Source organism: Mobula hypostoma, chromosome 22, assembly GCF_963921235.1.
Source record: "Mobula hypostoma chromosome 22, sMobHyp1.1, whole genome shotgun sequence".
Classification (NCBI taxonomy): Eukaryota; Metazoa; Chordata; class Chondrichthyes; order Myliobatiformes; family Myliobatidae; genus Mobula; species Mobula hypostoma.
This window is the reverse complement of record NC_086118.1, coordinates 58424473-58446108: the sequence shown is the minus strand read 5'-3', so window position 1 is coordinate 58446108 and position 21636 is coordinate 58424473. Positions and strand designations below refer to the sequence as shown.

General features: G+C 46.2%; 1 protein-coding gene across 1 annotated transcript in view; it reads left to right on the top strand.

Annotated features, from left to right (window-relative positions):
- Positions 1–19: 19 nt before the first annotated feature.
- The window catches only part of utp18 (UTP18 small subunit processome component), a 60676-nt gene continuing 39059 nt past the window's right edge, over positions 20–21636 (top strand). Inside the window, exons 1-5 of the mRNA XM_063030685.1 lie at positions 20–325; positions 8020–8159; positions 12712–12807; positions 15581–15666; positions 21530–21612. Coding sequence (XP_062886755.1) covers positions 161–325; positions 8020–8159; positions 12712–12807; positions 15581–15666; positions 21530–21612 — 570 coding nt within the window. The 5' untranslated portion in view covers positions 20–160. The remainder of the gene's footprint in view (positions 326–8019; positions 8160–12711; positions 12808–15580; positions 15667–21529; positions 21613–21636) is intronic.

The following is a 21636-nucleotide window of genomic DNA, read 5'->3' as shown; positions in this document are numbered from 1 at the left end:
AACGGATTTATTCCACTATCCCCCCATCATGCCCGGTGGGTGCTTCCCAAGCGCCCTCTGACCCGGAAAGACACGCCGGCTTCATGCGATCGCCTGCGGCCCAGCATCGGCCCCAGAACCGCGGAGTTTCCCGAGCGTCGCTTCGGTTGCCAGCCGTAGGATGTCCGCCAGGCCCAAGAAGCGCCCTGCGGAGCGGCAGATGGAGGAGACGGAACGGCAGAAGAACCTGAAGCGGCTGCAGGTGATGGGGGAGCAGCCGGACGAGGAGCGGCGACTGGAGGAGCTGCTGTTCGGCGGCGAGGAGGCGCTGCTGGAGAGGCTGCAGGTGAGCCGCGGGGCCGGGTCCGGGGCAGTGGCTGGGGCTGGGGCTGGGGCTGGGGGCTGAGCGTGGTCCGGGTGAGCCGCGGGGCCGGGGCTGAGGGCGGTCCGGGTGAGCCGTGGCTCTGGGTCCGGGTGAGCCGCAGGGACGGGGCGGTCCGGGTGAGCCGCGGGGCCGGGGCTGAGGACGGTCCGGGTGAGCCGTGGCTCTGGGTCCGGGTGAGCCGCAGGGACGGGGCGGTCCGGGTGAGCCGCGGGTCCGGGGCTGGGGCTGAGGGCTGAGCGTGGTCCGGGTGAGCCATGGGTCCGGGTCCGGGGTTGGAGGTGCTGAGGACGGTCCGGGTGAGCCGCGGGTCCGGGGTTGGAGGTGCTGAGGACGGTCCGGGTGAGCCGCGGGTCCGGGGTTGGAGGTGCTGAGGACGGTCCGGGTGAGCCGTGGGTCCGGGGTTGGAGGTGCTGAGGTGGCCACCGGTCTTTGGGAAGTAGAGCACAGAAGCATCTTTCCTCTAGTTAGGTGATGAAAGCGGCAGACGATACTCTACATGAGGCCTCGCCAGTGTCTTACACATTACATCCCATCTCCTGGACTCAATACTTTGATTTGTGAAGGCCAACATACCAGAAACTTTCTTTATGACTCTGTCTACATGTGACGCCCCTTCAATGGATTATGGACCTGTGTTCCCAGATCCCTTCGACCTACCACACTCAGTGTGCAAGACCTACCCTGGCTGGTCCTTCCGAAGTGTAACACCCCGCACTTGTCCGCATTAAATTCCATCTGCCATTTTCAGCCCATTTTTCCAGCTGATGCAGATCTCTCTGCAGGCCACGATAGTCTTCCTCACTGTCCACTACACCCCCGAACCTGGTGTCATTTGCAAATTTGCTATCCAGTTAACCACATTATCATCCAGATCAGTGATATAGATGACAAACAACAAAGGACTCAGCACTGATCCCTGTGGCACAGGGCTAGCCACAGACTTCCAGTCAGAGAGGCGACCCACTACTACCACTCTCTAGCCAAATTCTAATCCAATTTACTACCTCATCCTGAATGCCGAGCCACTGAACCTTCTTGACCAGCCTCCTATGTGGGACCTTGTCAATGCTTTACTAAAGTCCATGTGGACAACAGCCACTGTCTTGTCCTTGTCCACTTTCCTGGTAATTTCTTTAAAAAACTCCTTACGATTAGTTTAGCAACACAAATAAAAAATGCTGGTGAACGCAGCAGGCCAGGCAGCATCTATAGGAAAAGGTACAGTCAATGATTCGGGCCGGGACCCTTCGTCAGGACTAACTGAAAGAAGAGATAGTAAGCAATTTGAAAGGGGGAGGGGGAGATCCGCAATGATAGGAGAAGACAGGAAGATTGGTTAGACGTGACCTACCAAGCACGAAGCCAGGCTGACTGTCCTTAATCAGTCCATGTCTATCCAAATGCTTACATATCTGGTTCCTCAGAATAGCTTCCAATAACTTCCCCACAACTGATGTCAGACTCACCAGCCTATAATTTCCTGGTTTCTGTCGAGAGCTCTTTTTTAAACGACAGAACAACATTGGATATCCTTCAGTCCTCTGGTATCTCTCCTGTCGCTAAGGATGTTTTAAATATCTCTGCTAGGACCCCAGCAATTTCTGCACTTGTTCCCTTGGACCCTACAGGGGACAACTTGCCAGGCCCTGGGGATTTGTCCATCCTAATTTACCTCAAAACAGCAAACACCTCCTCCTCTGTAATCTGTACGGCCTCCACCACTCTACTGCTTTGCCTCACCTCTACAGACTCTGTGCCCATCTTCTGAGAAAATACAGATGCAAAAATTATTTAAGATCTCCGCCATCTCTTTTGGCTTCACACATGAATTACCATTCTGGTCTTCCAGAGGACCAATTTTGACTCTTGCAATCCTTTTGATCTTAACATATCTGTGGAATCCCTTAGGATTCTCCTTCACCCTGTCTGCTGGAGCAACGTCATGTCTTCCTTTATCCCTCTGATTTCTTTCTAATGCGTCTCTTGTATTTCTTGTACTCCATAAGCACCTCATTTGTTCCTACCTACCTGTACCTGCTGGGCATCTCCTTTTTTTCCTCTTAACCAGGGCCTCAATGTCTTTTGAAACTCAAAGTTCCCTCCACCTGTTATCTTTACCTTTTATCCTGACAGGCACATACAAGTTTGTACTCTCAAAATTTCACTTTTGAAGGCCTCCCACTTACCAAGTACACCTTGTCCAGAAAACAGCCCATCCCAATCCACACTTGTCATTTCTGATACTTTCAAAATTGGCCTTTTTCCAGTTTAGAATGGCAGCCTGCATACAGACCTATCTTTGAAACTAATGGCAATATGGTCACTGTTCTACACAAAATTCTGTCGCCTGCCCTGTCTCATTCCCTAATAACTGATCCAGTATCACACAGTCTCATTGGGACTTCTGTGTACTGATGAAGGAAACTGTCCTTAACATACTTGACAAACTGTCTGTCTGTCTGTATCTTGTTTTACGGCGGTTGGCATCCAGCTTAATGGTGCATTACCGCCACCCTCTGCTCCAGAATCCTACACTTCACCCTCCCATCTTTGACCATCCTAGTATCCTATTCCTGTTTATTCGTCATATTCTATAAAAAAAAACCCCTGTACCCCTTAAAAACGCTAAAAATACCCGGACTTGTGCTCTCTCACCCATGCCCAGCAACCCTTTTAATGTGAATTCCTGCACCCCCAACTCCCTTAATTGATTTCTCATCATCTCTCTCTGTATCCCATACTTCCTGCAACTCAGAACTACATGTTCTACTGACTCCTCTTCCTGACATTCCTCACACAATCCTGTCTGATGTTTCCCTATCATTTTCAATGTTTTGTTTAATGCACAGTGCCCCAGCCTTAACCTAGTCCACACGGTCTCCTCTCTTCTGTTTCCATTACCTACCCTAGTAACTGCAACACTCTTTTGTATTTGATATAAATGCCTCCCTTTTCCCTCCCTGTCCCATCTTTCTTTCCACATTCGGTTGACTTTTTCCCAGATTACACACTTAACCTCTGCTTTACTGATACTAATGTGCATTTCCACATTTTCTTTCTTTAACGCCCTCTTTGCCAACTCATCCACCCTCTCATTCCCCTTCACCCCTACATGTGCTAGAACACATAGAAATTTTACCTGACCTCCCTGATTTGCAATTCTTGTAACTAACTGAAGGACTTCATAAAGTACATCTTGCCGACTGTTTGTGTGAAAAGACCTTAAACTTGCTAGAACTGAGGATGAATCTGAACATATCAATGCTTTGGCTTGTCTGGCTTTCTGCACCCATTGCAATGCAACCAACACTGCCAGCATCTCCACTGTAAACACCCCTAACTTATTAGATGTTCTTCTGCTGATTCCAATTTCTTTTGCTGGTATTACCACCCCAAACCCTGTCACTCCTGTTTCAGGTTCCTTCGCACCATCCGTATAAATGTGAGTATAATTACTATACTTTTCCATCACATGACAGTTAAATGCATTTACCAAATCTGTTTTATATCTTTCTTTCCTTTTTACCTCAAACAAATGCCGGTCTATGTTAGGCCATACAAGCTTCCATGGAGCTACAACCGGATAAACTACTGAAGGCCCCTCCAACTTTCAAATCCCTTACTCACTCTTCCTTCAGTTAGTCTTGACGAAGGGTCTCGGCCTGAAACGTCGACTGCACCTCTTCCTACAGATGCTGCCTGGCCTGCTGCGTTCACCAGCAACTTTGATGTGTGTTACTGAAAGACTTATCCTCAGATCAAATACTCCACATTCTTTCGCGATATCATTCCCTACCCGACTAAAGGTATCCCTCTGTAACCTCCCATTTTCCCAGCACTCCTGCAACACTCCTTTAGTAGGGTGAGAATCATTGTGCCCCTGCAAATTAGCCCAGTAGTTTGCCATCAGTTGCATCCTTCTTATTTCCAAAGGCATTATTTCCATTTCTACCTGTAGGGCTGACACTGGTGACGTTTTAAAAGCCCCACTGCACACTCTTAAGGCCTGAGCCTGAATCACATCCAGTTTCCTTATAAGAGACCTAGCTGCTGATCCATATACTATATTTCCATAATCCAATACAGATCTCACTAAAGCCACATACATTCTCTTCAAAGCTGAACAACTTGCTCCCCATTCCCTACCAGTCAAACATCTCATCACATTTATTACTTTTTTACATTTCTCCTCAACTTTCCTGATATGGTCTGCCCATGTTAATCGTGAATCAAATATAACTCCCAGAAATTTAAATGATGCAACTCTTTCTAATTCAACCCCATACATCCTTAACTTCTTCCCTACCTCAACTCTTTTCCTGGTAAAAAATACAGTTTGAGTTTTGTCTACTGAAAATCTACATCCCCAATCATAACCCCACTCCACCACTTCATCAATTGCTTCTTGTAGTTTCCTGATTATATAGTCCATGTTCCTGCCTCTTTTCCACAAGGCCCCATCATCCGCAAACAGTGACCTACCTATATCCACTGGTACCTTTGTGAAGACATCATTGATCATAATGATGAAAAGTAACGGGCTAATCACACTACCTTGAGGTGTGCCATTTTCCACTATGTACTGTTTTGATAATTCTGACCCAATCCGAACTTGAATTTTTCTACCAAACAAAAAATCTTTAATCCAATTTAAAAACTCTCCCACCAACCCCCATCTTGTGCAGTTTAATTAATAATCCTTCCTTCCACATCATATCATAGGCTTTTTCAATGTCAAAGAACACTGCCACTACTGACTCTCTATTTGCCTGGGCCTTCCTTATTTCAGTCTCTAACATAATCACTGAGTCCATGGAATTCCTTCCCTTTCTAAAACCACTCTGATAACTTGCCAGCATTCCCCTTTTCTCACGCTCATATGATAACCTTTCTGTTATCATCCTTTCCATTATCTTACATAAACTTGATGTTAATGCAATTGGTCTGTAGCTAGTGGGTTTTGACAGATCCTTGCTTATTGGAATTACTACTGCTTCTTTCCATGCACTTGGTAATCTTCCCTCCTCCCACACTCTGTTATAAAAATGCAGCAACTTCAAGAGCGCTCCTTCTCCTAGATTTTTTAGCATCACAGAGCATATCAGATCTTTCCCTGGGGAGGTTGGTCTCGATCTCTTTATTGCTCTCACCATTTCTGCTAATGTAAATGGATCATCAATTATATCATCTGTTCCTTCCCTCCTGTTTAACACACCTGGGTGTTGGCTCATTATTCTTTCCCTTCTTCTTCTCCCTTCTTCAGACAAATTTTCTGAACTGTGTATCAGTACAAAAGACTTGGCCATGACCTCAGCCTTATCCCTACTGGAGACTGCAGTTTCCTCCTCAGATATCATTACTGGATATTCCCATTCCCTTCTATCTCCTCCCATCCTCTTAATCATTCCCCATATCTCTCCCACAGGTGTTGTTCTTCCTACCTTGTCGCAAAAACTCCTCCAACTTGCCCTTTTAGTTTGACGTATAGTTCTTCTCACCACTGCCTGTGCTTTCACTTGACAAACTCTTTCCCAATTAGTCCTTTAACTGGATGGGATTCCCAATCATTATGTGGAAAGTTAAAATCACCTGTTATACCAACCTTGTGTTTCTACGATCTCTCCACAAATTTGTTCCTTTAATTCCTACGGACTGTTCAGTGGCCTGTAATATGCCCCATTAACTTCCTTATTTCTCCGTTCCACCCATTATGCCTCACTAACAGTTCTCCAGTCTGTTTTGACTGAGCACTGCTGTGACATTTTCCTTTAATCAGTCCTGCTGTACCGTGTCTAAAGCAATGGAACCCCGGAATATTGAGCTGTCAGAACTGCCTCTCCTGCAACCTAGTCTCGCTAATGGCTACAATATCATAATTCCAGGTGTTGATCCATGCCCTGACCTCTTCCACCTTTCCTATGATACTTCCTGCATTAAAATATATACAGCTCAGGACACCATGCTCAACCTTTAGATTTCTGATTTTGTTTGCGGTCCTACCAAGATCCGCCTCTGTAACCTCTCCACTAACTGTTTTGGTACTCTGGTTCCCATCCCCCTGTAACTAGTTTAAACCCCACCGTGCAGCACTAGCAAATGGTCTCCCTCCAATTCAAGTGAAAGCCATCTCTTCTGTGCAGGTCCCACCTTCACTGGAAGAGAGCCCAAAGATCCAAAAATCTTACGCCCTCCCTTCTACACCAACTCCTTAGCCACGTGTTAAACTGTATAATCTTCCTAGTTCCAGCCTCACTAGCATGTGGCACGGGTAGCAGTACTGAGATCACAACCCTGGAGGTCCTACCCTTTAGCTTAGCACCTAACTCCCTGAACTCCCTTTGCAGAACCTTGTCACACTTTCCACCCATGTCGTTGGTACCTACATGGACCACGACTTCTGGCTGTTCATCCTCTCACTTAAGAATGCTGAGGACTCTATCCGAGATATCCCGGACCCTGGCACCCAGGACGCAAGATACCATTCGGGAATCTCGTTCTTGTCCACAGAACCTCCCTTCTGTCCCTTTACTAATGAACCCCCTATCACTACAGTGTGCCTCTTCTCTCCTCCTCCCTTCTGAGTCAGAGAGGTGGACTCAGTGCCAGAGACCCTGTGACTTTCCTCTGCATGGTCATCCCCCAACAGTATCCAAAGTGGTATACCTGTGGTTGAAGGGGATGGCCACAGGGTCCTTCACCCCTTTCCCCTTCCTGACTGTCACCCAGTTTCCTGTGTCCTGCACCTTGGCTGTAACTACCTCTTGATAAGTCCTATCTATCAGCCCCTCAGCCTCCTGAATGATCTGGAGTTCATCCAGTTCTAACTCCCAATTCCTTAACTCGTTTGTTAGAAGCTGCAGCTGGATGTACTGTTTGCAGTTGTAGTCATCAGGGACACTGGATTTCGTCCTGCTTTCCCACATCCCACAAGAGGAGCATTCACTACCCTGCCTGGTATCTCTACTGTCCTAGCGGAGCAGATATAAAGAAGGGAGAACAATAAACTCTGGGTGGGGGGGAACTGTAAATACAGCTTTCTTGCTTCTCTGACTGAAGCCTCTAAGAGCTAAAGCCTCAAAATCTCCACTCGAACTCTGTCCTCTCCAACGATGGGTGCTGCACCTGGCCCTGCCTGACTTTAATTTGTTCTTGTCATTCACTCCCAAAATGGGGATTGGCCGCTGCTCAAATGTACTGAATGCTGTTGGTGTTTCTGGGGCAGTGTGGGTTTTGCTTAACTTATCCCACCCCCTCACCCCTCACTCTATTCACTCCTCCCCCTCCCTTTCCCCTCAGCAGAGAAGTTGGGACTTTATTCCTCCGAAGTTTGGAGACTGATCGGTGTTTTGAAAATGATGTGGGGCAGAGGTAGGGTCAATGTGCACAGTCATTTTCTCAGGTTTGGGGAATCGAGAACTAGAGGCTTGATGTTTGAGGGCAGAGATTTAATGTGAACCTAGACGGCAACTCCCACACACGTAGACTGCTCCCTGTAGGCGACGAGCTGCCAGAGGAAGTGGTTGAGGCAGCTACACTAACATTTGAAAGCTTCTTGGAGTCAGTAGGAAATATTTATGGAGAGATTGTTAGCCTCGATGGGAATCCTGGTTACCTAAAGGTCCTGTTTCTATGCTCTACCTTCCTTTCCCTCTCAGCCAACACAAAGGAAGGATCGGGAGCAAACCTTGCTGAATGAATCCTCCAGTGACTCGGAAGTGGAAAATGAAGCCAAATCCGGTTTCCCTCCACACAAGAGAGCAGCGTGGGTGGATGAGGAGGACGGAGCAGACGATGAGTAAGTGGGCTGTGTGGGTGAATGGGGAGCACCAGACATCCGGGAAAGCTGCAAGCTAATGCCATCGCCAGATATGTTCCCCCACACACCTCCATCTCCTGTCCTGGCATTCACTCCGTAGCCTCCATCCGCCCACCTTCCACTTCACACAGCCCCGTCCCATGCACTGTGTGATTTTTTCCCCCCCTTCCACGTGGAAAAGTGATTACCTCATACCCATTCTGGTTCTATGTCCATGATGTGGCCTCCTCCATAGTCGTTGTCGTCATCATCGTTGTGTGCTGTGCAACGTTCCCTCTAGTTTGTAATGACCAGTGTGCAAAAATCCTGTGCTGTGCAATGTTTTGCCCAGTGACAAAACATAATTTCTCAAATAAAAATAGTATAAATAAGCCAGTTCTAAAATCTGCAGATAAATCGTTGCAAACTCCATGCTGTCAACTCGTCAGAAACTGCAAAAGGAAATCTGATTGTGTACAATCGTGAAATATACTTAACATGCTGATGAGGTAGAGGGTGACAATCTTTTGTGCACAGTTTAAGTTCCTGTGTATGCACGCACTCCTTACAGGGAATATTGGTGCCATGTCTGATGACATAGGTGATCATGATCTTTCAGTGACCATGAGTGTTCTAGGCAAATATTTCTACAGTAGTGATTTGCCATTGCCGCCTTCTGGGCAGTGTCTTTACAAGATGGGTGACCCTGGCCATTATCAATACTCTTCAGAGATTGCCTGCGTGGTGACAGTGGTCGTATAACCAGGACTCGTGATGGGCACCAGCTGCTCCCGTGGCTTCACGTGACCCTGTCCGGTTTCTAAGCAGGTGCTACACCCTGCCCGAGGGTGACCTGCAGGCTAGTGGAGGGAAGGAGAGCCTTACACCTCGCATCTCCACCCTGCCACTCTTCCTCCATATTAGGCAACCAAATGTAGATTGGTGCTTGTTTCGCAGAATGTATCCATTTGTGTGAACGAGTGACATTCATCTTCCTTTCATTTGCTTCTTTCCTGCTTCTAATCTTTGGCTTCCAACAAAGTTTCAAAAACTCAGTGTAAGTTTCAAGCTCAGCAGTGAGATTTTTGTTATTGACGTGCAGGTATCCACAGCCAGCACAACACATTGTTTTTTTGGCTGAAGTCAATGCTGTCCTTCGATTGTCCCGTTAACTTCAGTAAAATTTGGATGTTTCAAATATTTTTCCTTTGGCTCAATTCATCAACCAAGGTGCCTAACTGAGCTAGTCCCATTTGCCTGTATTTTGCCCAGGCTAGTTCTTCCTATCTGTGACCTGTCTGAATGTCTTTTACACATCGTAACTGTGTTGTAACCGACTACTTGCATTTAATTTTTATTTGGAAAGCAGTCAACTGTAGATGCTGCAAATCCGAAATAAAAAGAGCTTGCTGTAAATATTCAGCAGATGTGAAGGGAGAAACAGGATTAACGTTTCATCTGGAGATCCTGCTGCTGTGTGTTTCCAGCCTGACCATCCAGACCATGCCCTCTTTTCACTACTACCGTTGGGCAGGAGTCTTGTGTCCCAACCACTGAGGTCAGGAACAGTTATCACCCCTCAACCATCAGGTCCCACACCACCAGCTTCAGGAACAGTTATCACCCCTCAACCATCAGGTCCCACACCACCAGGTTCAGGGACAGTTATCACCCCTCATCCATCAGGTCCCACACCACCAGGTTCAGGGACAGTTATCACCCCTCATCCATCAGGTCCCCCACCACCAGGTTCAGGAACAGTTATCACCCCTCAACCATCAGGACCCACACCACCAGGTTCAGGAACAGTTATCACCCCTCAACCATCAGGTTTGTGAACTGCACTCAACTCAACATTGAACTGATTCCATAACCTACAGACTCTCTTTCAAGGACTCAACAAGACATGTTCTCAGTGTTATTTTATTTAGTTTGTCATCTTTTGCACATTGCTTGCTTGTTAGTTTTTGCTTACATATAGTTTCTTCATTATATTCCATTGTATTTCTTTTTATGCAAATTCTGTTACATTTTTAAAATTCCTGTAAATGCCTGCAAGAAGATAACTCTTAAGATAGAATGTACATACTTTGATAATAAATTTACTTTGAACATTATCTGTTTCAAAACAGATTTTATTTTTCTCCTTTGATTTCATTGATTTTGTTCTGTTTACACTCCTCCTGGAGATTTTGTTCCTCCTTAGCCCTGACAGTTCTTTCATACAGCACCAACGCTGTCATTACATTTCCTGTGGTCTCCACCCTATCACAGACCTACTTTCATCCGTCCACTCCATTTGCTCCACTACTTACTGTTTGTTTCACCTTTAACTTTTCCCAGTTCTGGTGTAAACAAGGATTTTGCAGGGGCAGTATGTGGTTTGCTGGCCTTGCAGAAATGCTGGATAAACATTAAACCACAGCTGGGTTAGCAACACACACAAAATGCAGGTCAGGCAGCATCTATGGAAAAGAGTGCACAGTTTCAGCCCGAGAGCCTTCATCAGGACTGTTTGTGGCACTACCAGTTAGAGCTAATAAACTAACCACTGGACTCGAAGAGGGTGATGTTATGAGAAATAATGAGAACATGTTGTGTGTATTGGTGTTGATTTCCTGTTTTTCCCAGCTGCCAAAAACAAGAGGAACTGGGTTTAAGATCAGAGGCGAGAGATCTGAAAGGGGCATGGTGGGCAGCTTCTTCACACAAGTGGTGATGTGTGTTTGGAATGAGCTGTTGGAAGTAGTGCTTGAGGTGGGCATGTCCATTGTTCGTTAGATGCCTGTGCCGTGTGACGTCGGCGATCGTGGTCTTTCCATAACCATGACTGTTCTTGGCAAGTTTTTCTTCTGGGCAGTGTCTTTACTAACGAAGAGTGAGCCCAGCCATTCTCAATACCCTTCAGAGATTCCCTGCCTGGCCACAGTGATCGCGTAACCAGGACTTGTGAGATGCACCAGCTACTTATACGACTATCCACCACCTGTTCCCACGGCTCCACATGACCCTGATGGGGGGGGGCAGGGGCGGCACTAAGCAGGTGTCAAATCTTGACACCTTGCCCAGGGGTGACCTGCAGGCCAGTGGAGGGAAGGAGCACCCTACACCTCCTTTGGTAGACGTGTATCTCCGCCCTCCCGCTGCACATTAGTGACATTTAACAGCCATCTGGACTAGCACATGGATAGAGGTTTAGAGGGCTGTGGGCCAGACCCAGGCAGCACCTGCATCACGTTTAATATCACCGGCATACACTGTGAAATGTGTCGCTTTGTGGCTGCAGTACATTGCAATACATAATAGTAAAAGCTATAAATCACAGTAAGAAGTACGTATATGTAATACCCTGGTGTAAGACCATGTTTATTTTATTAATAGTTATGCTGTTGTGTATTTTAATTTTCTGCAGATTTTCTTTAATTACACTATATAATCGAGTATTTCATTTTTGCTGTTTAAAATTTTTAAAAAAGTGATTCAGTTAGGCTTGTTGAATTAACCAATAGGATTTGTCTTGTTTACATTTTTTTTCTGAGAGAGCAAGGGAAAAAGAACGCAGGGAATTTTTTTTTAGAGAATGCAGGATTGAAGTAGGAGAAAGAAAAATGGAAACAGATATCAGACAAAGCAGAAGAACGTAGTGGGACGCTCACAGATCCCATTCGGAAGGACAGATACCGCTGTCGGAAAGTCCTCATGCAGACAATGGTCTCAGGGAGAATGTACGGATAACTTCTAGTTAGCTAGTTAGCACACAACATTACAGGAAGTCGGTTGCCTTTTCCTTGGATGTGGCATGGATATTTATGTTTTGTTGGGACAGGATCTTCAGTGCGAAACCATTCAGTATTGTGAGTAAATGAAGTGAAGCAAACTGGATTGATTACGCACCATTGAGCTCCAACAAATTACGTGCACGATATAGACTATTATTTACATAAGTATGATGGACCTTTTCTTTATTTTGTATTATATAGTATTGTTGTGTTTGTTGTAGTTTAAAAAAAATTGTCAATACAATTCTGGTGTAAGTTTATGCTGGTGTTAGTTAAATTGTTGCTTGCTGGCGAACAATAAATTTGCGTGTGTGTCAGTACAGTATTCATAAAGTAATAGTGCTGCTTTCCCTTAACGGAATATTCAAACTTTTATGTGTTGTGTTTACCTGAATCCTATTTACCCTACACGGGTTTATTTATTGGAAAAGGCCTCATCATTATTCCCCATGCGTTGTTGAGTTATGTTGCTGCAGTAATAGCTAACTCATTACAAGCCTAAGGAAAGAGGGCTAAAAAAAGAAAATTAAACTAAATAAGTCGTGCAAAAAGAGAGAAAAAAATACTGAGGAAGAGTTCATGGTTTCAATGTCCATTCACAAATCTGACAGCAGAGGGGAAGAAACTGTTCCTAAAATGTTGCGTGTGTGTCTTCAGGCTGCTGTACCTCCTCCCTGATGGACATCAGGCAGTACAAAGAGGTTGGACCGAAGGGCTTGTTTCAGTGCTGTATGACTCTGTCTGACTCCATATAACTTTTTGTTTCTTTACAGAGTAGAAATGACACATCGGTTCCGGAAAGATCTAGTGAAAAGCAGCATGGAGAAGACCCTCACCATGCAAAAGCTCCAGCAGAGATTAAAAGAGCAGTACGTATAGTAATTTCCTCTCCAGACACTGATTCTCTGCTTATCTTCTCTCATTTCCAACACCATTCTTTCTGAGCAACACACACAAAATGCTGAGGAACTCAGCATCTATGGAGGGGAATGAGCAATCGATGTTTCGGGCTGAGACCCTTCATCGGCTGGAAAGGAAGGGGGCAGAAGCTGGAATAAGAAGGTGGAGGGGTGGGGAAGGAGTACGAGCTGGGTGGTGATAGGTGAGACCAGGTGAGGGGAAGGTGGGTGGACGGAGGAGAGGGGATGAGGTGAGGAGCTGGGTGGTGATAGGTGAGCCCAGGTGAGGGGGAAGGTGGGTGGACGGGGGAGAGGGGATGAAGTGAGGAGCTGGCTGGTGATTGATGAGCCCAGGTGAGGGGGAAGGTGGGTGGACGGGGAGAGGGGATGAGGTGAGGAGCTGGGTGGTGACAGGTGAGACCAGGTGAGGGGGAAGGTGGGTGGATGGGGGAGAGGGGATGAGGTGAGGAGCTGGGTGGTGATTGGTGAGACCAGGTGAGGGGGAAGGTGGGTGGGTGGGGGAGGGGATGAGGTGAGGAGCTGGCAGGTGATAGGTGAGACCAGGTGAGGGGAAGGTGGGTGGACGGGGGAGAGGGGATGAAGTGAGGAGCTGGCAGGTGATAGGTGGAAGGGGTAAAGGGCTGAAGAAGAAGGAATCTGACAGGAAGGGAGAGTGGCCCATGGGAGAAGGAATCTGACAGGAAGGGAGAGTGGCCTGTGGGAGAAAGGGAAAGAGGAGGGGACCCAGAGGGGAGTGATGGGCAGATGAGAAGAAGAGAATGGGTGAGGGGGAAACATGAATGGAGAACAGAAAGAGAGAAGGGTGGGGGTGAGGGAGGAGAAATTACCAGGTTAGAAAAATCAGCATTCATGCTGTAAGGTTGGAGGTTACCTCACAGAATATGAGGTGTTGCTTCTCCTACCTGAGAGTGACCTTATCATGACCACAGAGAAGGCCGTGGACCAACACAGGAATGGCTAGCCCCTGGGACATCCTGCTTTTTGTTGCTCGATAAATCGGGCCCCATTTTGTTGGATCTCAGTGATGTAGAGGAGACCACACTGGGAGCACAAGGTTCAATAGATGACCCCGACTGACTTTCACGTGAAGTGTTGCCTCTCCTGGAAGGACTTTCTGGGCCCCGAATGATGGTGAGGGAGGAGATGTAGGGCACGTGTAGCACTTGTCACACTTGCATTTCAGGCCAAGACCCTTCATTCGAATCGGTATGCAGAATGAAGTACAGTTACAGAGGGAGTGCAGTGCAGGTAAACCGTAAGGTGCAGGGTCATAATGAGGCAGATTGTGAGGTCAGGAGTCCATCCTACACCAGGCACCATTACAACGGGGTGGAAGCTGTTGTTGAGCCTGGTGGGACGTGCTTTCAGGCATGTGTAACTTCTGCCTGATGGAAGAGGGGAGAAGAGAGAATGCCTGGCGTGTGTTGGGTATTTGATGGTGCTGGCTGTTGTACCGGGGCAGGGAGAAGGATGGGAGGCTCAGCAAATGATGTATCTAATGCATTTCAGTGTCATTGTCCCAAGTCGGGAGAGATGGGTGAGAACCAAGTTTAATTTCTGACTGCTTGTAGAGCAGTTTGTCAACTATCCATTAAAGTCATTTGCAAAACTTTATATATTTTTTTCTTGATGGGGTCAGGGGAGGGAACTGACTGCAATCCTAACGTTAGCTGTCTCATCCGGGCACAGTGGAAGTGGTACACTTGGGAGGAAGATGGCAGAGATTCCTGTTCCACATCCCGTCCCGTGAGTTTCCAGAAGGTAAAAGAGTCTGAGCTGGAACGGAAATGACTGGATTGGGTTAGCCTGTGAGAACATTGACCTGAGCACAGTCAAGGTTTAAAAGACAAATTCTATAGGGATGTAGCGAAGGAAGTTGAATAGTTTGAGTGACGTCGCTGTTGTCATGGCACAGGCACGACATCAGACTGCTTTCAATGTAATTGAATGCTGGCCAGGACCTTGCTCTTCACAGGACGTAGGTGCGGAATTAGCCCATTTGGCCTATGAAGTTTATTTCACTATTCCATCATGGCTGATATATTTTCTCTCTCAACCCCGTTCTCCGGCCTTCTCCCCATAACCTTTGATGCTCTGACTAATCAAGAATCCATCAACCTCTACTTTAAATACACTCAATGACTTGGCCTCCACAGCTGTCTGTGGCAATGAATTCCACAGATTCACCACCTTCTGGCAAAAGAAATTCCCGTCTCTGTCCTAAATGGATGTGCCTCTAATCTGAGGTTGTGTCCCTTGGTTCTAGACTCCCCTAGCTGGACACGTCCACTCTATCTGGGCTTTTCAGTATTTGGTGGGTTAGGTACTGAGATTGGATGTCCTGTGTGCCGCCAAGTGGATGGGTACACCCCAAAACGGGAGTCACATTCACACACTTCCTGAGATCTCAGAGTGGCACAGCAGCGCAGCCAACGACCTGGATAAAATTCAACCCCTGTCCGTAAGCAGTTCGTGCGTTCTCTCTGTGACCACGTGGGCTTCCTCCCACATTCCAAAGCTGTACTGGTTTGGGTGAGTGAGCTGTGGGCCTGCTGTGTTGGCACTGAAAGCATGGTGACACTTGCCCCCACCATAGCCTTGGACCGTGTTGGTCGTTGATGCAGACGATGCACTTCACTGTATGTTTTGATGTATAGCTGACGGATTAGGATCATCTTTAAAATCTCCTTAAACTGATATACTCAGTCTGCTTTATTTGTAGGTTCCAGACTGCGATGGGTGGGACACCATCCTGGGCAGAGAGGAAGGTTAAAAACAAAAGAAAGGAGAAGGAAGACTCAGCCGAAGGTAATTTGTTATTGGATGGAAACAGACTGGTCTCTTTCCTATCTCTGTGCAGCCAAGAAAACCAACAAAACTTTGTCTGTAACATTACCGAAGCTGCTGGCTCGAATTGAACTGAAATGGTTCCAGAGTGAATGCTGTGTGAGTTATGCGCTGGAATAGAATTATGGAGCTTCAAAGGTTTGTATCCAGTAAGACAATTGAACTACGTGCTAGAACCCAATCTGAGTGCGCAGTCGAGTGAGAGGAATCTGGGAGTAAGTCGCAGGCTGTCATTTATTTATTGGTAGTGGTTATGTATAGAATAACATCCTAGCAGTCAGTTACAGGGTGGAATGTAATGAAAGAACGTGGAACTACAGCTCAGCACAGACCCTTCGGCCCACAGTGTTGTGGCAACCCTTTAACATACTCTGCGATCGATCTAGCCCTTCAATCCTCAATAGCCCTATATTTTTCTATCATTCATGCACCTGTCTAAGGGTTTCTGAAATATCCCTAATGTGTTTGGAGTATTGTGTAATGTAACTTGGAATATTGTGAGCAGATTTGGCGGAAGGAGGCGCTGAAACTAGAGAGGGTTCAAAGGAGGTTCACAAAAATGATTCTAGGTTTGAATGTTTGGTGGCTCTGGGCCTGCACTGGAGTTCAGAAGGATGAGGGCTGAACTCATTGAAACCTATCGAATGGTGAAAGGCCTTGATAGAGTGGATGTGGAGAGGATGTTTCCTGTGGTGGGAAAGTGTGAGACCAGAGGACACAGCCTCTGAATAGAGGGACATCCTTTTAGAACAGAAGAGGAATTTCTTTCGCCAGAGACTGGTGAATCTGTGGAATTCATTAACAGAAGCAGCTGTGGAGGTCAAGTCTTTATGTAAATTTAAGGCAGAGGTTGATAGGTTCTTGATTGGTCAGGGCATGAAGAGTTAGGGGAGAAGGCAGGAAATTGGGGCTGAGAGGAAAAATAGACAGAACATAGAATAGTACAGCACAGTACAGGCCCTTTGGCCCACAATGTTGTGCTGACCCTTAAACCTTACCTCCCATATAACTCCCCCACCTTAAATTCCTCCATATACCTGTCTAGTAGTCTCTTAAATTTCACTAATGTATCTGCCTCCACCACTGACTCAGGCAGTGCATTCCATGCACCAACCACTGAGTAAAAAACCTTCCTCTAATATCCCCCTTGAACTTCCCACCCCTTACCTTAAAGCCATGTCCTATTGTATTGAGCAGTGGTGCCCTGGGGAAGAGGTGCTGGCTGTCCGCTCTATCTATTCCTCTTAATATCTTGTATACCTCTATCATGTCTCCTCTCATCCTCCTTCTCTCCAAAGAGTAAAGCCCTAGCTCTCTTAATCTCTGATCATAAAGCATACTCTCTAAACCAGGCAGCATCCTGGTAAACCTCCTCTGTACCTTTTCCAATGCTTCCACATCCTTCCTATAGTGAGGCGACCAGAACGGGACACAGTACTCCCCAAGTGTGGCCTAACCAGAGTTTTATAGAGCTGCATCATTACCTCGCGACTCTTAAACTCTATCCCTCGCCTTATGAAAGCTAATAGCCCATAAGCTTTCTTAACTGCCCTATCTACCTGTGAGGCAACTTTCAGGGATCTGTGGACATGTACCCCCAGATCCCTCTTTTCCTCCACACTACCACGTATCCTGCCATTTACTTTGTACTCTGCCTTGGAGTTTGTCCTTCCCAAAGTGTACCACCTCACACTTCTCTGGGTTGAACTCCATCTGCCACTTCTCAGCCCACTTTGCATCCTATCAATGTCTCTCTGTAATCTTCAACAATCCTCTACACTATCCACAACACCACCAACCTTTGTGTCGTCTGCAAACTTGCCAACCCATCCTTCTACCCGACATCCAGGTTGTTAATAAAAATCACGAAAAGTAGAGGTCCCAGAACCGATCCTGGTGGGACACCACTAGTCACAACCCTCCAATCTGAATGTACTCCCTCCACCACAACCTCTGCTTTCTGCAGGCAAGCCAACTCTGAATCCACCTGACCAAACATCCCTGGATCCCATGCCTTTCTGCTTTCTGAATAAGCCTACCGTGTGGAACCTTGTCAGATGCCTTACTAAAATCCATGTAGGTCACATCCACTGCACTACCCTCATCTACATGCCTGGTCACCTCCTCAAAGAACTCTATCAGGCTTGATCAGCCATGATGAAATGGCAGAGCAGACTGGATGGGCCAGGTGACCTAATCCTGCTCCTACAGTAAAGATATTCGCCCCCACCTTGGAAGTTTTCATGTTTTATTGTTTTACAACGTTGAATCACCGTGGATTCAACTTACCTTTTTTTGACACTGATCAATAGAAAAATATTCTTTTGTGTCAGTGAAAACAGATCTCTACAAAGTGATCTAAATTAGTTAATTGATTGTGTAAGTATTCACCTCCTTTAATATGACACATGAAGTCATCACTGGTGCAGCCAATTGGTTTCAGAAGTCACATAATCAGTTAAATGGAGATTACCTGTGTGCAGTCAATATGTTTCAATTGATTGTAGTAAAACTACACCTGTATCTGGGAGGTCCAGCTACTGGTGAGTCAATATCCTGGCAAACACTACACCATGAAGACAAAGGAACACTCCAAGTAACTCTGCAAAAAGGTTACTGAAAAGCACAAATCAGGAAATGGATACAGGAAAATTTCCAAGTCACTGAATATGCTTTGGAGCACAGTTAAGTCAAAAAAGTATGACTGTGACTAACATCAAGAAGTGGAAAGAATATGGCACTGATGTAAATCTGCCTAGAGTAGGCTGTCCTCAAAAACAGAATGAACATGTAAGAAGGGGGCTAGTGAGGGAGGTCACCTCAACAATTCTGGAGGAGTTACAAGCTTCAGTGGCTGAGATGGGAGAGACTGCACACACAACAACTGTTGTCCAGGTGCTCCACCAGTCACAGCTTTATGGGAGAGTGGCAAAGAGAAAGCCACTGTTGGGGGAGGGGAACTGACATTAAGTCTCGGCTTGAATTTGCCAGAAGGCATATGGGATACTCTGAATTCAGCTGAAAGAAGGTTCTATGGTCTGATGAAACCAAAATTGAGCTTTCATCATCAAAAACAACACAAAGCATGGTGGTGACTGCATCAGGCTGTGGGAATGCTTCACTACAGCAGGCCCTGAAAGGCTTGTGAAGGTAGAGGGTAAAGTGAATGCAGCAAAATACAGGGAAATCCTGAAGGAAAACCTGATGCAGTCCGCAAGAGAATTGAGACTTGGGAGATTTGTTTTCCAGCAAGCCTAAAGCCAAAACTACACAGGAATGGCTTAAAAACAACAAAGTTAATGTCCTGGAGTGGCCAAGTCTGAGTCCAGACCTCAATCCAATTGAGAATTTTGTGGCTGGACTTGAAAAGGGGTGTTCTCTCATGATTCCCATGCAATCTGACAGAGCTTGAGCAGTTTTGTAAAGAAAAATGGGGGGAAATTGCAGTGTCCAGATGATAGAGACCTAGCCGTACAAACTGGAGGCTGTGATTGCTGCAAAAGGTGCGTCTATTAAATACTGACCTTGGAAGGCAGTGAGTAATTATACAGTCAATTATTTTGTGTTTAATAATTGTAATAAATGTAGACCAATTTGTTGAAATTTGTTTTCACTTTGACACAACATTTCATGTTGATCAGTGTCAAAAAAGCCAAATTAAATCCAATGTGATCTAATGTTGTAAACTTCCAAGAGAGGGGTGAATACTTTTTATAGGCACTGTATGTCTTATGGCTCTGTGTATCTGCCTTAACCACCACCCTAGTGGGGTGTTCTGTGTTCCTTCAATTCTCTTTGTAGCTCTGACATCCCCCCCCACCCCCCGCCATATACACTCTCCTCCAAATTGTGCCCTCCCGCATTAGTCATTTCAAACCTAGGACAAAGTCTCTGGTTGTCCACTCTATCTATGCTTCTCTTCATCTTCTATCAAATTGCCTCCTAATCTCTTTTAAAACTCCTCTGTATCCTCTCTGAAGCCTCCACATCCTTCCTATAATGAGGTGACCAGGACCAGGTACAATATTCCATGTAGATGGATTGGGTGTAGTTTATAGATTAGACTAGCAGATGCCTGGGAGTGGTTTACAGGCTGTAATCGAAATAAAACGCTTGGGTGCTTTTATACTGAATAATTTAAGGCATCCGTTAGTCTTGTGAGACCATGGATCTGCGCCTGGAAAGTCTGAGTGTCCTCTCCAGGGCGTAGGCCTGGGCAGTTGCCCATGCAGCAAGCCTCCCCTCTCCACGACACCGATGTTGTCCAAGGGAAGGGCAAGGGCCGATACAGCTTGGCACCAGTGTCGTCACAGAGCACTGTGTGGTTAAGTGCCTTGCTCAAAGACACAACACGCTGCCTTGGCAGGGGCTCGAACTCATGATCTTCAGGTCGCTAGTCGAATGCCTTAACCACTTGGCCACGTGCCCACACATACTGAATAATGATTTTTTAATTTATTGAGATTGTCAAGGTCGAGGGTAAAATGAAGGCAGCAAAATATAGGGAAATCCTGGAGGAAAACCTGATGCAGTCTGCAAGAGAACTGCGACTTGGGAGAAGATTTGAGACCCTTCTGGCCCTTTGAGACGTGCAGCCCAGCAATCCCCCAGTTAATCCTAGCTGAATCACGGGACAATTTACAATGATCAATTAACCTACCAACTAGTAGATCTTTGGATTGTGGGAGGAAACTAGAGCATCTGGAGGAAATCCATGCAGTTCACAGGGAGAATGTACAAACTCCTTCAAGGGAGTGGCAGGAAATGAACCCAGGTTGCTGGTACTGGTGCTAACCATTACGATACCATGCACCAGCGTGCTTCAGGGTGGAGTTTGGTGGTTCGTTCTGTGGGTTTAGGTCCAGAAGGTCAAATTGCTGGGAGAGAATCACAGGATGGAATCTAATGGAGGTTTTTTTGTCTTGGATTCTGACTGCTAGTGAAACTTTTGGTGTATTGGCCTTCATAAATCAGAACAATCAGAGTTGTGATGTTACTCTAAAACATTGGTGAGGCCTAAGTTGGGGTATTATAGACAATAGGTGCAGGAGTAGGCCATTCGGCCCTTTGAGCCAGCATCGCCATTCACTGTGATCATGGCTGATCATCCACTATCAGTATCCAGTTCCTGCCTTATCCGCATAACCTTTGATTCCGCTATCTTTAAGAGCTCTATCCATCTCTTTCTTGAAAGCATCTGGAGACTTAGCCTCCACAGCCTTCTGGGGCAGAGTATTGTGTGCAGGTCTGGTCACCTACCTACAGGAAAGATATCAATAAGATTGAAAGAGTGCAGAGAAAAATTATAAGGATGTTGCCAAGACTTGACCTGATTTACAGGGAAAGATTGAATAAGTTAGGTCTTTATTCCCTAGAGCACAGCAGAATCAGGGGAGATTTGATACAGGGTATACAAAATTACGAGGGGTATAGATAGGGCAAATGCAAGCCAGCTTGTTCCACTGAGGTGGGTGAGACTAGAACTAGAGGTCATGGTTAAGAGTGAAATACTTAAGGGGAACCTGAGGGAGATCATCTTCACTTAGAGGGTGGTGAGACTGGAACGAGTGAAAGTGGTGGATGCAGAGTCGATTTCAATGTTTTGAGAGAGATTTGTATAAGTAAGTGGGTGGGAGGGTGTGGGACGAAGCAGAATAACAGATCAATGACTAGATGGGCAGAAGGAACTGTCTATGCCGTTGTGCCCTATCATTCCAAGTTTGATGGAAGTATTGGAGTGGAGACATCTTAAACTGGTGGTTCAAATGAATGGCCCTATATGTTTTGTGATATACCCACTGAATTATACATTCTTATCCTTTAGAAAGCGATGATGACGATGACTTGCTACGAAAAACTGGCAACTTTGTATCTGCCTCCTCTGCTCTTCCCAAGGATATATTACAGGTGAGACTGACAGGCCTGTGGAAC